Source organism: Spodoptera frugiperda, chromosome 3 (genome assembly GCF_023101765.2).
Source record: "Spodoptera frugiperda isolate SF20-4 chromosome 3, AGI-APGP_CSIRO_Sfru_2.0, whole genome shotgun sequence".
NCBI lineage: Eukaryota > Metazoa > Arthropoda > Insecta > Lepidoptera > Noctuidae > Spodoptera > Spodoptera frugiperda.
In genome coordinates, this window is record NC_064214.1 from 4,786,990 (window position 1) to 4,804,438 (window position 17,449).

The following is a 17,449-nucleotide window of genomic DNA, read 5'->3' on the forward strand; positions in this document are numbered from 1 at the left end:
CTAATTAATAAAACCTTTTTGTATTTGTATTTAACAATTTAAATTCTGTATTAATTTCAAAACGCACCTCGACGTATGAAAAATCTCCCTAAAATAAATACACTGAATAAAATTAAAAAGGGAACATTTTACCCAATAATTTTCCAAATATAATCCAACAATGGACTAAAGAGATATGATGAAGGGTTAAAGCATTTACTCGGGAGCAACTTTTGGGTATAATTGATTCCCAATTTTGACAGAAACCCGCGTTAACAAGTACATGAATCGACTTTCAATAACCAATTGTAAAAGGTATTCAGTGTGTTTCACTGTCAAATAATTAATCAACTTTTCATATTTGGACGCCCGTCTTGATGTAATTGTTTGAACATTTTACAATTTGTATTTGTATTTTAATTTATTTTGTGTATTGTTGGTATAGAATTGGAGTCAGTGTATTAATTAAATGTAAACGTGAATTTTGTCTACTTGACATTTGAATTTGTAAAAGCATGAGTAATGTTTATTAGATTTTTTTTTATAAAGTCTCAATTTTTTATATAACACATTGAACGCCGTGGTGGTCACCGTTGAACGACGTTAGCGGAGGATTTGCCTTCAACAGTTTTCTATTGGCAGTCAAAGACTGGCATTTTTAATATTTTTTTTTATATAAAATATCAAATTTTTATTTCGAACAATTAAACATCTGTTGCTATCTAATTCATTTCATTGATTAACTTTAAACAAAATTTAAACCGACCTCCACTAAAATTTTAATTCTAATATTTTAAAATTGTCAGCTAAACACGACATACATGTCAATTCATTTAGTCCAGTATGTCACTTCGTGTTCCTACACTTAACTCTAAAAACATGAAAATTATTGAAACCGTTATAGCAACATGGTTTAACCGAACGGTGTATTACTTATATCGTTCTAACCAAGGTACGAAGGTGGTCTCGATATTTCGAAAAAAATAACCAAAAAATAATGAATAAACGGGTCTTGTTATTTTTTGTACTGACTTGGTTTTATAGTGAAACATGTGGTTCCAAGTTGCTGTCGAGAAGAAAACGATATGTCGCATTTCCTGAAGGTTCCAGTTTTTCCGTGAGTATTTTGTTTTTAATTGTTATTGTAATGATATAAGACGTTTTGTAGATTATTGCCTAAAGTAATCTTTTATGTAGTATGAGGATAATTAGCACCAGTAATTTTAAAGAGACATGGCTGTACTCAGTATTGTAATAAGTACTAAAAATCAAAAATTCATAAGGCAATATAGCACGTATTTATCTAGGCGAGTAAAACTGTTATTTTTTGTAAAGACATAAGTTGTAATTCAGAACATAGGTTAGTAAAATACAAGAAGACAAAGACGTATGTTTATAAGTACTTAAAACGTATTAGATACAGTACCTTAAAACGTATCATTCAGCGACATAAAACGTGGTTGATTACGTACTTTTTGGAATTTTATCTCCCTTAAATTTTAAGAGAGTTTTTTATGTCTTATTCGCGATTTATGATCGCCGTTTTTTTTTCTCCGTATACATACATACATACATGTATTTTGCTATGGTGACGTGAAATATATTATTATGTGAATTGTTAGAAGTATTTTTTACCTACGATTAGCTATTAAAATTACAAGTAAAACGTTTTCTAGAACAGAGTTATTGACTAATTGTCAGTAATATCACGCAGCCGCAGAAGTCTGGAATTCTGGCCCGGTATATCAGGCGCCTTCGACATGAGATTCATAACATAACTGGTGATAAGTCGATATTACATTTTATGCCTAGGACTGTGCCTACCCTTTTGGGGCTTAAAGGCGTCATTTTTATTTTTACCACGTATATACACAGCAAATTCAACCTTATACCTACAATAGATGATATTCTTTTGAATACTGGTGATCATCATCTTCTTCTCCATATTCCAGTGTGCTGGCTGCATGACAGTCGGTGTGATTGGTCAGCCCGCCCCAGCCACTGTTCCTGGTACCTTCACCTGGGGTATGAACTGGGGCATAGCATACGAACTGCCCAACGCCACAGAAACTAGCAAGTTCTATAGAAGATATAATCGGCTGACCAAACCTGTGGCACAGAGGAGAAGTCGACGAGAGCTGTATCAGAAGTTGGAGAAGATTATGGAAAAGTAAGTTGTAATCATTGTTTGTTTGTAGTAAAAGGCTTTAATATTCTTCTGGTCTAAAAAATTTACGTGTTGTCAAAGTACCCTTAACTGATGACCCTGCATGAGAAGACTGATGACTGTTAATGAAGTGTAAGAAGTATGTAAGATTCGTAGCAATTGGGAATTGGAGACAGACACGAGTTTATGAATGGCCGAATGGCCTAATACGATTATATTAGGCTAATATGTAAATATAATGTATGTTTAGGACAATTCCTACTGTTTTGTTTAGTACTTTAAAGTCCACAGACGATAATAGGTCATATTCTATATTTCCAGTATGGGTTACAACGGAAGACAGTGCATCCTCAAGACCTTGTGTGAGACCACTCAGAGGCTCGTCCCTCATGGAGAGAACATGGTCGAGGAGATGTTCAGGACTTTGTTCACGTAAGTTAATAATTATTATCACTTAACAATTATTGTCAGTTGCATATTCAACTGAAAGGTTGACTCAGTGGCTAGGTAAGTTATGATTGCCCAATGTATTATATTATATTTCTGTAATGAATAAATTACTATGTTTACTGCTCTAACGAACCCCAAGACACGAGAAAATATTCTAGTATAGGCCTCGTTAAAAAATAAACAATAAAAAAATAGCAAAAAGTGGCCTAAGCTATGGAACCAATGGTTTCAGAAGCGCGTTATTCTTCCTCTAAAGAGAAGACTAAGGTGGAAGTCTACACCATTCGAATTTTCAGCTATTTTCCTGCAGTACCGTTGCAGGTACCTTTATTAAGTTCTGTAAGCCTATTTTCAAAAACTTGGCTCAATTCCAGAGTCCCTGTTATGAAGTAAGCAATCGAAAATCCCTATGTTATTATGGTTACGTTTAATCTGGGGATCGAACTCAAATGGCAATTGAGCTACAGCTCAAAGCTCCTAACCCATGTAATAAGTACAACATATCATCACGCTAGTATTATAAATGTGAAAGTTGGTTTGTTTGGAGGTGTATCCGCCAATCACGCTGAAACTACTGAAAGGATTTTGATGGGGTACACAGTCAGGGTATGAGCTGACTTGGCTGATAGGATATTTTTTATCCCACGGGAACGCGGGCGAAGCCGCTAGAAAACCTATAAAATCTTACACTTTTTAATTCTTGAAGGAATTTAACCTGACAATCTTTGCTCAGCAGTTGCCCTTGAGGACACTCGGCAAATGAGATAGTCTCGTAATTTAATCAGTATGCACTGCAGACCATAGGTCTCCTCAATGACTTCCAGTGTAGAAAGTGTCAGGCTCTTACTGGCTAAAAACCACCCCGTTCATTCTCCCCGGCAACCTGTTACGTTGTCCACAACTCCGAGGCAGCAGCTCCCTAATTTTATATTCAGTACTTTTACTAAATTAAATAATTATTTCTCTATTCCTTTCAGCTTACCGATGACAAAGTTTCTAGCATCAGAACCGATGGAACAAGCAGCTTATGACGCTGCTCACAGATTGGGCAGCATTCTCTCCAGTTGTGATAACTTCTCCTGCCCAATATCCTTGGTAGACCTGGTTAAAGGATACTACAATGCTCCGGCACCCAAAGTAGATACCGCTCTAAACCCATGGGCCTTGTTTAGCAGCCAATTTGGATAGAATAAAATTGATTTGGAACTTTTCCTTGTTTTTTTTTTTCATGTAGATTTTGCACTGTTATTTCTGGTTAATCACGTTAAATGAAATGGCCCAGTAGGTAAGCCAAAAAGTGCAATTTTCTCTTTGAGCTAATTTAAGCACTCTTTACAAATACGGCATTATGAGAGCAGCGCCGCGTCTCTGACGCAGGACTGAAGAGCTGTAATGTTAGATCGGTCAAGGTTCATGGAGCCTGTTCACTCAGAATTTAATAATTGTTTTTGATTTATTGAATTATTTATTTTGTGTAATTATTTTTAAATTTTCTGTATTCATTGAAATATTTAGTTGTATTATGCTTTTGTGCACGAGTACTACTCTTATAGTTTCATTTAAATCATATGAGTGATCTCTATACTGTATATATTATTGTGTGTTATCTTATTACTATAATTATATAAGTATATGTTGTATTAGGTATATATGCTATAAAACATGATCACCGCCATGACCACCATTGTATTCGTCGTGCTATTTGAAATTTGGCATCGAATCCAAAACTTGCGTTGAGGATGTTTATATTTAATTATTTGTAGTTTTTTATCTAATTGTTATATGTACAATGTACATATAACACCTCTATGTACCTATACAATGTACATTGTACATTTTATAGGTACTTAGAGGTGTCGTGATGTATGTCTCTGTTAAATGTGGGAGAGTTAAGAATAAAACGCCCAACTTTATTATTAACGCATAACATTTAATATTTATAGTTCATATTTATAATACATTTCAATGTTAGCAGTAAGAAGTCATGAGTGTATTCATAATGGTAATGGTTGTGCTTGATTTTTTATTTTTAATTAACATTACAAAATGGGACTTACACACTAAACCTTAAGGTCTAAATTATTTATTTTTTTATTATGTATATTATTTCGCCTTACACTAAACTTTGCATTTTCCTAGTACATTATAATAATTGCTTAGAACTATTTATTACAATACGAAGTTCATAAATTATTGAGCTATTATGACTTAGAACAAACAATACGATTATTATTATTATATTTATATATATATTTGTATATCATAGCATAGTGCATAAATCTTAAAAGTATCAAGTGGCAATGAATTCGTGATACAAGTGACTGAACAGTAAAGGTAGGGTCACACTGACGCGATACAAGACGCGCGACTCGACGCGGCACGACACTATACAAACAAAGCTGACTGACGCGACAATTTAACTGTACTTAACCTACACATACATTTAAAAATTCTCCATCTTCAAAATTGTTATTATTATATTAATTTATCTAAACGAATCGTTCCATTACGAGCGCTAGTCAGCTGTCACAGTAATTAACAAATCGCGCCGCAGGTTCGCGCGACCGCGTCAGTGTAACAGTACCTATAGTCGACTATTTTCCTAACACTATCTCTATTGAGGACAAGATACCCATAGAAGTCTATTATTGTATGACGTAATATTATAGTACCTTACATATTAAAATAATTTAGGAATTTCCTCTCATGTAACTATCTATCATCTATATTTTGTATCATTAGTGTGGTGTTCGTTTGCGTAATGCCATTTTCACTGGTCAGCTCGTTTTATAGGAATTGTAGATAGATTTTATACTAATTTGGTGAATCAATAAGTTATTAGGTTATGTTTGATCAATCAGAATCGTTTTGTCAATACAACAAGAGTTTTTATATTAAAGACTGAAGTTCATTTTTTCACATTATGAGTGTGTTCTGATACTTATCTTGTTTACGTTCTTTTACTAGTTCCAATCATATCTTCAATTCCTTCACAACAAACACCGTTACTCGTGACGAGAAAGGTGAAAAATAATTCAATAACAAACAAAAAATCATTACAATTACTAGTCGAGGACATTAATTACACTTAATAATATTACAAGACGAAAATTTTCGAACATACACTTATCCTATATGTCGTTGCGACACCAAATTATTACAATGATTCGACAATATAAAACTTTTAACTTACACATATAATATAGTACGAATACGATTGCTTTCGTTTAAATTAAAGATATACACAATCTTTGCCTTAAATACAAGTCCGTTAAAGACATTGATAAAATTATCTCAACTAACTTTGGTTAGTTAACTAAGGTAACTAATACTAGAATACTTGAAGCACACAAAAGGTATAATTATTTTACAAAAGTCACTAAAGGTTTTAGTAGCGTGTTACCGTGGTGAAGATTAAAAACCAATATTCTTTTCCCAAGTCCGTTCCCTTTTAAGTGGTACCTTTAAAGTTTTAGGTGAGTACAAATTGTGTCAGGTCTGGGATAGCGCAATGCAGGGTTGAATTCTAAACTTGGCACTGTAATGCGTGCTGGCCCGCAGTGCTACGGCAAATTGTCTGTTACAGTATAAATGAACATTGAACATGTTTCAACATGCGACGACGTAGTGCATAGACTGCTTGGCGATCCCCTGTGTGATATTGAGACCTGCTGCACTTTGCTGTTATATAATAGTCCATAATAAATGTATGGGAATTATTCTCATGTACTCTGGGCCCGCATTGCGACTGAATTCCAAAATGGGTTGATAATCTTATTTGATTTTGAGTTATGAAAGACGAAGTTCACAATTACTATTGGAAAATGATTTTAGACAAAAAATTCTTTCAAGATATACATTACTTTTTAGCTGTCAATGTTTTTAAATCTTTCCACGGTAAAAGCATAAGACCAATCAGAACTAATAAAATAAGGCACACACAACTTAAATTATAATTTAATAGTTATTGCAAAGATAACGAAAGCATTAAAGAAATACTGACTATCAAATATTTTTACTGTATAAACATTTTGCATATTTGTTTAGTGACGTCACGATACAGTACATAAAAGAAGTGGTAATAGTCATTTTGTTCAGTTCCCTTAGTATGAGTTTGTTTTACCTTAAAAGCAATCGAAATGAGGACGCGTTTGGCGCTCTGATTGGTTAGTTCATTCGCGCTCCCCAATCAGAACGCCGAACGTCCTTTCGTTTCGTTTTCGTTCAACGTCAAGCATACTCGTACTAAGTGTACAGGTCTGTAATAAATATTATTTTTTAATTGTTACTTTGATGATATTAAGTGTTTTTTCTAACTGATTTACTGTACTGTATTAATCTGAGAATTTTTAATATTGTTACATTTTATGCGGTATGCTTAATTGCATATGAATATCGCATGATCTGGTGTGTTAGTACCTTAAAGAGGTACGACATTATGTTTGAATTTTCTTCAAAAGACTTAGTTTTTTTTTTTATTAATTGTTTTTGACAGTCAGTATTTTTAAACGGCTATATGTTATAAGAATACATAATATTATGTATCATAGTATGAAAGAAGGAAGTGTCTATATGTGTGAATAGTGGTTTATTTATTTCTGTATTTACATCTAATCGTGTTGGAAGCTCAACGCAAATTTCGTGTGGTTTTTCATCTACCTATTAATTACATTTTCTTTATTATTCTATTTCTATAATACCAGTAAACTAGGAAGGTTAAATAAATTAAGTATAGAAATTATATAACAGCTTTACGTTGGCTGTTGAATTAGATTGTAGTTTTGTGAGAATTACAAAACGTGACCGTGAGCTTTAAGTTATAATTATTTTTACAGTTATTTATTTTGGGGTTGAATTGTAATTTCTTTGTTATACATTCAAAATAAAAAGAAATTAGTTATTAGCTAACTGCTGTTAAAAAGTTTGTACGTCCATTCGTTATTTCAGTATTTTGCTATATACCAGCAAAAACGTGGATTTCGCTTCTTAACCTGTGGCCATTCCTAACCAACGGCCTCATCTCGCACGGAGAAGATTTGAGAATTAATCACCACGCTTGCTTAATGTGAGTTGGCGATTTCAAACCTTATAATTAGGAATTATAAGCCAAGGTTTCCTCACGATGTTTTCCTACACCGTTAGTCAGAAGTGTCTAGATAATCTTAGAAAGTGCATATAGTTCGGAAAAAGTCATTGGTACTTTGCCGTTGGTTGCTTTCGTAGCCACTTCTCTTGGATGAGAAGCAGGTCTCTTAAAACTCCGGGCCACCACGATATGATACATGAAGTACTTACTAATGAGAATCATTTTTTTGTCTTTCTTTTTAGCTAAAGTAAAATAGATCTTGTTTATCCTTCTTGATAAACAATAATAATTAATCTCAACATAGTTTTTGTAAGTCTCACAGAGCCACAACCTGAAGGACAGTTGCAGTGTTCTATAATAGAGAAAGTATTTGTTTTAGTCTTAAAATAGTAGTCTTATTGAGTTATAGTACTTCAATGTCTGGTGATGTTGTTGTTTTCTTGTTTTCAATGTTAAACTGAGCCTAAAGTTGATGTTATCGAAGCAACATCAATAATTTATTTTTCTCAATGAATTTTTTATTTTATACTTAAGACCACTGCAACAATAAAAATAACAATAGAGAAAAGGTTACGGACTAAATAAATATTCGACGAAGAAAACTAAATTACTCATGAATTATAAAAAAAAAAATATTAAGAATAAAATAGAAGAAGAAAATAACAATACCTTACGTCACTTTGGAAGACGTTTGATTAAACATGCGAATATTTCTAACTTACTCGAATATTTATAGATAAAGATTATTTCATAATGTAAGATTAAGAAAAACGATTCCAAAGGCGAACGAAAGGTAACAACGTGCAATAAAGCATATCCAAAAAGTGTAGAAATGACTATTCGAAATTCTAGATTTCGTCGAACCTAATTATAAAGCGTTACGGATTAGTACTGTCTTCCTTCCAAAACATAATTATTCAATTTACATGTAAGTCAAATCAAATGCTTTATGATAAAATCTAACTAAATTGTTAAAGGCCTTATTGCTGTAACAACATTTATCGACATGTCAATATACCTACTTCGGCATCCATCCGCTACTACTACGTTAGCTCTAAAGGTAACGTGAAACGAACGTAGAAAAATAACTTGTCAATTATAAATATTATTTAAAATTCTATGTTGATCTGCTATATTTACACGTCAACATTTCGGTCAAGTTGATTCTTAAAATTATTGACAGCCATATGATAGCTGACTATGAGTTCACAACTCTCTCGCCCGATGTAGATAAACTTGTTCATAAATAAGTCTTAGCATTAAATGGAGTAAAAACAATGTACAAACATAACAATAACTCTAGTCTAGTCTAATCTACAGTTCTAGGAATAACAAATATTTGGCACGATCCCAACCTTTTTCGTCAAAAATCTAAAATAACTGAATCTGACGGTACCTAAGTAACAAATTTATCTGACACCGAGCCGCCAAGTTGACTCATTCGTCGACTAACTCTAAAAACACTGAGAAGCTAATCATTTATCGTAATTATATACCTTAACATTAAATATACATTATAACATACGTTTAATATTATTGACAAGTGTTTACTAGCAATGTTTTTATTGTTTTAATTTATCTATCTAGTGTCAATTATATGACAGAATTCTATACGTTCAGTTATCCGTTTATCACCCGAAATATTATATATAAATAACAAGTTTTTGAGAGACAAGTATAGCATAACGAAACAGGTCTTAAAGACAGAGTGTAACAGAATCAGATCTGAGATCTTATGCCATAAAATAACGTAACATTGAGCTGGATGCGATCACTTTGAGTACACTGCTGAGATCTTGAAAATGGAAATGTGAAATTATTATTATTGCAAAATTAAATTTTGACTCTGATTTTTGTAGCCGATTTGTATAATATATTATATTAAAAGCAATGTAATTACATACATAGGACAGTTTTTGAACATATCGGTGTATATTATGTATCTTATTAAATATGTATACATAATAGTTATAAATAAATGTGCATACATAATAGTTTTTATAGTATAATTTTCCAAGAAAATTGAATGTATATAAGAATAGATAATTATATGTATACATACATACCTATACGAATAAGTATTAATATTTTTTTGTGGAAAATTTATATTCGTAAGAAAAATTAAATACATTTTATTATTTTTCCAATATATAAATATTATAACAAATATACCTATAATATATGTAGATTCGCGATAATTTGTGGAACAAGGTGGAAAGTTGCCTTTTGCGGGCAAGGGCAAGAGATGACATAGCCAAACTGGATAATAATGCCTGGCACTAACAATGCACTAAGCCCTCTCATTGTTAATTCTCAAACTATCTACGTATACTATAAATATAGATATATACATAAATACAACATGTATAAACCAGTGCAAAAATCAGAGTCCGACACGAACACAGAAAGAAATAACACCACAAACTGGGCCATAAATCGTTGTATCGACATAGCTCATCAAAATTCAACATTAAACCATTGAAAATGTTGCAGTACACCAACAGAAGCTTTACAGTTCCTTCATACTGTGTCGTTGCAAATAGAACCCGATCCAATCTACACTTAGCTCCATAGTTCACGCTCCAAATATATACAATTGTTCACTTAACCCCTAACTCCTCACACTGAACGTCACTCCATCCTACCACTTTACCCTATGGTGTTATAGAAAATCTAACTATTCATCAATTTGCATCCATATAAAAATAACAACAGACCGTTTTATCTAGCAAATATCTACAATTAAAGTTCGGGTTGATACGGGATAGTGTGCCAAGCCGGTGGACTTAATTAAACATTATTGATTAATAGTTATTATTACACTAAATTGGTGTATTTCGGTGGTGCAATAGCACGATCCTACTTTTTATTAATCCACGTGAGTGATCCATTTAGAAAAATTAACAGCATAGTTGAGGACAACATACAATTCCTTCCAATAATTCCTTTAGAGCCAGGTCGTGTGTGAGAGCAGTTTACCGTAACTTGCTAATATTTAACATGTTTCAACCTTTAGCGAGCTTCCACGACGTCTAATACGTTAGACCGTTTTCTTTAGTTTATTACGTATGATCTAATTCTAAACTAGCCATTTTTATGCGTTACCCTCGACACGAACAGCTATACACATTCAATAACACTTATAATTACGAAGACGAACCACACAAAACAATTTGATTTTCTTTAATTTATTTTACATTATCCATCCCTGTTTTCCTAACTGCTCGCTGTGGATTTTATTCATCATTAATATCAATAACTTTGAATTTTATCTAAGTAATTACCTAATAAACATTATCATGATTTACTTTGACATATCAAATACGCGGCTCGAAATATTTTTTTTTATTACTTTAGACTGCTACAAATATCCTACAGAATGGATTGAAGTGAGGTAACAACGCCTGATGCGTTCGTCTCAAATCATAAATAACTATCAAATGAACCGTGAGTCATGATTCCAAGAACGAAAGGTAACATCTAATACGAGACTAATCTAGGTACAAATTAACATAATGTTACCTAATTTACTTACTAAAGTCACAAACCTCAACAATGATTTATTATCTAATAGTGGTGGTGGTAAAGTGCTGATAAGTGAGTAAAGACTTTACATTCAGTGAAAATTTGTGAGAAATATAAATCAAGAGACATTCGTGTACTAAATTTACCCTGTACTCTAGGTTTTATAGTGAAAATACTGTTTATATTAAGATTACGGAAGAAGTGTGACGTCACGCCCCGCTGCGGTAGATCGCGGACAAGCGGGCGCTTCCAAACTTAAGCTTTAAGATGTGTATTGATCAGTCATTACATTTTCGGCAAGCATTCGTTTTACTTATAAATACATCAGAATATCTTCAAGCGAATCAAAAAGATACTTCTAACGACAGTGAAGTCAGCGCACGTGGAAACAGAAAATTGTAGAATTGCAAACTTGTACATCTGTCACGTGGGTGGGTTTGGCACGTCCGTTTTAAAAAATCTAATAAAACAAGTTATCGAACTACCTAAGAATACCCGATCTTTATAAAAATGTTTAATTTTTACAATTGGCAGTCAATTGTTTTACACAAATACATCTAATCATAGAATTATCACGATCGCGACGTGACTAACTATCTGGCATTATGATAAGTGTCTTACTGTACTGATGATTGAGGCTTTTAACCTAACTGTATCTACAATCCCTTATGACATACTACTAAAGGGAAATTATTACATTTCGTCAGTATCGATATTGTCCTTAAGATTTTTACGCGAGTACGCAGTTTATCAAATATTATATAATGTATAATTCAAATTTATTTCATAATAATTTAATACATATACTACATAGTCCGGCTCTCATCGAGGACGTTTGCACGTAACTATTATTATAAATGTTTGATTCTAATCGACGTTTCATTGAATATTACCACTTTACAATACTTACATATTACGAATTTGAGCTCGATTTATTCGAAGTAAATCTTACATTTAGTACTATTACATTATCATGTCATTTACCATCTCGAAAATGAATACGACTATCGCAAGAAATTAACTCCACCACCTAAAGATAAACTGTACAATGTTTGTGCGCTCGTATCAAATTATTACTCGAAAAACAATCGTTCCGTTGATTAATTATAAAAGAAAACGTTTCGCTTAAAGTATAAACGTTCAATACAGCGATTCTAATATAAAAATAGTTATGGCAGATCCGGCGTCAACACAAAACGGCCGTGACTGGAGGTCGCTGCGACAATCGAACATCGACGGACAGTTTCGACATCGAGTTAATGATTCTATATAAAAAGACGGCTTAGGATACGCTTACGGCGTGTACACGTCCATTGGCGCACCGGGCGCTTGGCACCACACACAGCACAGAAACACATAGTTCTCGCCTGGTAATTCCCATCTGGGAGTCTTAAATAGATCATCCGTGCCACCACATGACGATCAACTCCCAGAACGTCTTCGGCGGCGAGTGGCCGAAGACGTAAGACGAATTTCAGAGACCCGGGTCACCTTCAGAGCCCATCTTCAGGAGCTCCAACTTCTTCTTCGCGATCTTCGAGTACAGAATGTCTATCGGCTTCGTGTTGTCGTAGAAGGTAGGCGCCCGGAATATAATGAGCGCCGTACCCAGTACACAGGCTATCGTGAACAGGAACAGGAAGATTCTATCCAACACCATCGCTACGTACTTCCAGTCATCCTCCACCTAGAAAATAATATTTGTCAGGACAATGCAAATAGGGAAGTGGTAAAAAGGCAACTGAGTACTTACACTTTCAAACTTATCCTTATTTTTGACATGCTGTGCAATAAATCTAGAACCTTCTATTGTCTTTTCCATCTCTCTAACGTACGGTTTTTCTAGAGACGGGCTACCATCATCTAAGTCTAAGCGGCACGGGGATCCAGGAGGTGGGGAGAACAGTTCGTCATCACCTCCCGGTGGAGGTGGAGGGGAGGGAGGCATTCCTGGCAGTTCATATTCCTCACAACCCCATTCCTTGAACTTTCCATCCATATCATCCGGGCCGAAGACATCCGTGAGTATCTGAAAAGAACATTTAGTTTGAATACATTTAAATAGAGAGTTTAGGTCAATCAAAGAAATTGAGAGTAGAGTAAATGGTCGTTTCAGTGTAATAATGGGCGTCGGATGAAATGCCAGGAGATTAAAACGTCAGTGCGCGTTCCGCGAGGGCCAGTGTATCGACGCAGCTTAAGCCGGCACACAATTAGGCCGGAGTGGAGGTTTCGGTTCGGGCCGTGCCTGCTGGCATCGTATATATCGCGCGATCCGTCCGCAGCCACCAGGGGAACATAAATAACGGAGGCCGCGCGCGCTCGTTAAGCCCGCCCGGCGTTGAGTAATAAAGGAAAATCGAAATGGAATGAAATTGGGCTGGAAGCGATATTTTCGCGATACACACAGAGTACAATGGATTTAGAATATCGTTGAAAGGAGCGTTTCCCAGAAGAGTCCCGCGGCTGAGGACAATTAAAATGGTTATTGTTGAGGGCGGCTTCGACTCCGCTGTAATAGCGTTCTGTTTGTATTGAATCCGTTCCGATGGAAAATGTTTTGAATGGAGGAAACTCAATGAGAAAAGGCGCCGTGTTGTTTTTTCGTACTGAAAGAGATTCCTCTGAAGAACTTCATTTGTGAAAGCTTTTATTTTACAAATTTAATTAAAACGCCCGGGACTGAGAGGTTTATTCCAGTCTTGGTGTAAGATAAACACCGATGTATTTCGGATGATTGATGATTTTCCGAGTGATGCGTCCTGGTTCAGTTCTTATTTCGTGGTGTGCTTGATTTATAGCAGATTTAATATTTCTTACCTCGCTTGGTTTATCGTTATCATCGTCGTCATCGGGTGGTTTTTCTGGCCTCTGTATACATAATATTTTGGGTAAAAAATCTATAAAGACTTTCCGCACCCACGGGGCCATATGGTGGGTAACTGGCGACCTAAAATTTATGTTTAGCACCACGATAGTGACAACTACTGATAATGTAACTAGCATCATAGTGAACAACAAATATTTGCCTAACAAGGGAACCGTTAGCGAAGTTGGCGGAATAATTTCTGCTAACAGTAAGAAGAACACGGTCAATGACAGAAGAATCGAAATACAGAGCGAGATTTTCTCTCCGGAGTCTGAAGGAAGGTAGAATACAAGGACTGATAGGAACGAGATCCCAACGCAAGGGATGATGAGATTGACCGTGTAGAACAGGGTTTTTCTTCTAAGAGTGATGTTAAAGATGATGTCAGGATACGGTTCTTCGCAGCAGGAGTAGAATTTTTCGTTCCTCGTGGCAGGGACCCGCATGATATCCCATTCCACTGAGATGTAGTACTCCGACAGATCGATTCCCATCCCGATGCGGTCTGAGTCTGGCGTCTGTTTCAAATGCCGCAAGTCCACCTAAAAGAAGTAATAGTTAGAAACAATTCTAAAGATCTTAACAACTTTAACAATACAACACATGTCGACAAAAATAAGGTACAGGTACTAATAGAAAATATAAAGATCGTCAGCTTTTTTTTAATGTGAAAATAAAGACATTAAGAAACACTGAAAGAGTGAGTCACACTTTGGAGCCGGAGCAGAGCTTTACAAATAGCTGTTATTGCTATCGCATAAGACTGTAAGGAAGGAAAGGGATAGAGGCTACCTGAATTCCCCCGTTAACCTTAACACGGCCGATATAAGGCGCAGACGTAAGCCAAGACTTTATTTATGTGAAAGTAGGTGACCACAGATTTATTAGGCTCCTTAGTGCGATAGATGGATGCGTCTGTTTTGAGCTTATACTTATAAAGACTCCTGTACACTTTATAGTTCCCACAATTCAGTAGTTTACTTTTCTGTTGTGACTATTATCTACTTCTAACATGTATTTTTACTATCATCTATATAATTTTTTCAGCTACATACATTTTCTTTCTTTGGTTTTATACTTTCATCAATATTCTTAGTCATAATATTGTCTCCTACAATATCTATTGCTAATTCGACAAAACCAACGGGTGTTAAAAATTGATCTTTTGCAAAAACTAAATACTTACAGCTAAAAGTCGTTCAATTGCCCCTGAAAGTAGCTCTAAATACTTCTAAACAGGGCGAAACAAATATATCTCTCTCGACAGTAAGTATTGAAAAAGGCAAAGAATTCGATTACATTCCCTCTAAGCGTTTCGCTGCGAAATTCGTTTAGGGCACCATTTTTTTTTTGTTTCATACAATTTTATTAGGCCCCAAGCACTTTCGACGAGAAAAAAATGATTCTTAGTAGAAAATCAATTTTCGGTGACAGATTTTTAAATAAAGCACCATGGCACGGGCGGATCCCATTTTTGTTATTTTATGACAAACGTGATGGATCGTCTGCATATAAAAACGAATTCTAATAAGTTTGCTTATGATTTTATGATAATATTTAAAATCCTATTTTTCGTATACATGGCATATAAAATCAGCTTTAATTTAGTAAGGTGATAAATAAATATTACCTCGGCTGTATTTATTACACATGAATGTATAAAAAATATGATATCATCGTGAATCTATGAAATGACATTTTGATTCAATCATTCTGTCGTCATTTTCCCATGAACGTAAATTCGAATGGACATACGGCAGTAACGTGACGTCATATGTTACAGTTTTATGTGACTTCTATTGCTTCAAGATTTATTTTTCTGGGGGGTTTTCTGATCTAGAGCTTGTATTAATATCAAGTCGGAGATTCTGGTAACTTTTCATAGTGGCATATTGTAATCTTGTATATAATATAACATTTACTAGGTTACAGTTCATTAATTGGTACTGTAACGTTTATTATGAAATTGACGCTATGTTCTTTGAGCACACGGCGTGAATATATATTTTTTTAATAACCACAAAAAGATCAAGGTCATTATGTTTGTTGACCTACTGGTAATTTTTATGCAACTATAAGGGTACACTATAAGACTATAGACTATAAGGATCTAAGGAAGTATAGTTATGTATATGACGACTCCCTTAGTAGTTCATCATTTTCTTCTTCCCCCAAATTTATATTTGGGAAAGAAGAAAATGATGGTATGTTTTTTGTATGAAAATCTTAGGGGTTATCCCCCTAATTTTCATACAAAAAATTTGTAAACCAGAACTTCGAAGTCTGTCTAAGTTGTATTTCTGTTCCTAATAGCGTAATACCTTGGCACTTATTCCTTGTTGAATTACTAACGGCATCGATAATAGCTCATACATGGATGGGGGATGGATGTTGAAAATGTGCCAAAGTGAGCCATTCAGTACAGGAGGTATACGAGTTATCTGAGCTACATATAGTTGACATATATTATAGTAGGCGAGAGAGGATTACTTTAAAAGCGATGTTTCAATACAAGGGAATTTTACTCAATTATTTCCCTCAGTTTTTACATAGAGAGAGAACAATTTCCAGTCCCAAATTAGTTCTTTAAAATGATTTATTCTATCTAGCATAGCATTATTATTATATTCGTGGGATCAACATCACATCATACTAATAACCTATAGGTATCCACTGTTCAGTAAAGGCCTCTTCTCACTCGGTTAAAGTTGGAGCATTAATCACCACGTTTGCTCAAAGCGGATATCACTTCACCAGCTAAAGGTGCCCACTGCTAAGTAAAGGCCTCTTCTCATACGGTGAAGGTTTGAGCATTAATCACTGCGGTTTAACAAGTGAAGCTATCAGGTTCAACTCACCATGTAGCCATCGTAACTCCAAGAGCCGAACTTCATGAAGCAGGTCTGCTCATCAAAAGGGAAGTACTCCACGTCAATCTCACAGAAGGATTTGTAGATTGCAGGCGGTTTCCACACTACTTTGCCGTCGTGGTGAAGAATTGCTTTCGTCATAATTGTCACTTCGTAGTTACCGTCGGCGCTGGAAAGAAAATGTTGAATTAGAAAAAAAATATATATTTAAAATGATCTTAGTTTCGATTCCCAGAAGGATTAAAATACTTAGTTAATTAATTTTTAAATACTAAGTATTAGTAGGTAAATGATGTCAAAAAGTGATCTCCTTTCTTATTAAATCATAAAGTACCTAACTTACACAACGTACTACTATCATCTAGTAGTACGTATCAGTAATTCCATAGCACGGTTCTAAACCTTAGTGGTTTTTTGGTTGCTATTTGTTATTTATTGTATTATTGTGTATTTTGTTTAAATAACAAAAAAAAAAAATCTACAATTATTATATTGCACAATTG

General features: G+C 34.5%; 2 protein-coding genes across 4 annotated transcripts in view; one reads left to right on the forward strand and one right to left on the reverse strand.

Annotated features, from left to right (window-relative positions):
* The first annotated feature begins 817 nt into the window (after positions 1 to 817).
* On the forward strand, positions 818 to 3,807 carry LOC118274034 (uncharacterized). Its single transcript, XM_050705453.1, has 4 exons — positions 818 to 1,096; positions 1,932 to 2,149; positions 2,468 to 2,578; positions 3,574 to 3,807. Exons 1-4 carry the CDS (start codon positions 977 to 979, stop codon positions 3,782 to 3,784), a joined length of 660 nt encoding a protein of 219 aa, XP_050561410.1. The 5' UTR covers positions 818 to 976; the 3' UTR covers positions 3,785 to 3,807.
* A 1,735-nt stretch (positions 3,808 to 5,542) lies between these two features.
* LOC118274004 (acetylcholine receptor subunit alpha-like 1) overlaps positions 5,543 to 17,449 on the reverse strand; it is a 238,800-nt gene continuing 226,893 nt past the window's right edge. For all 3 annotated transcript variants that reach the window (XM_050706672.1, XM_050706665.1, XM_050706668.1), the window contains 4 exons: positions 16,935 to 17,115; positions 14,028 to 14,618; positions 12,961 to 13,236; positions 5,543 to 12,894 (listed from right to left, as the gene is read on the reverse strand). In XM_050706672.1, coding sequence (XP_050562629.1) covers positions 12,682 to 12,894; positions 12,961 to 13,236; positions 14,028 to 14,618; positions 16,935 to 17,115 — 1,261 coding nt within the window. In that variant the 3' untranslated portion in view covers positions 5,543 to 12,681. The remainder of the gene's footprint in view (positions 12,895 to 12,960; positions 13,237 to 14,027; positions 14,619 to 16,934; positions 17,116 to 17,449) is intronic.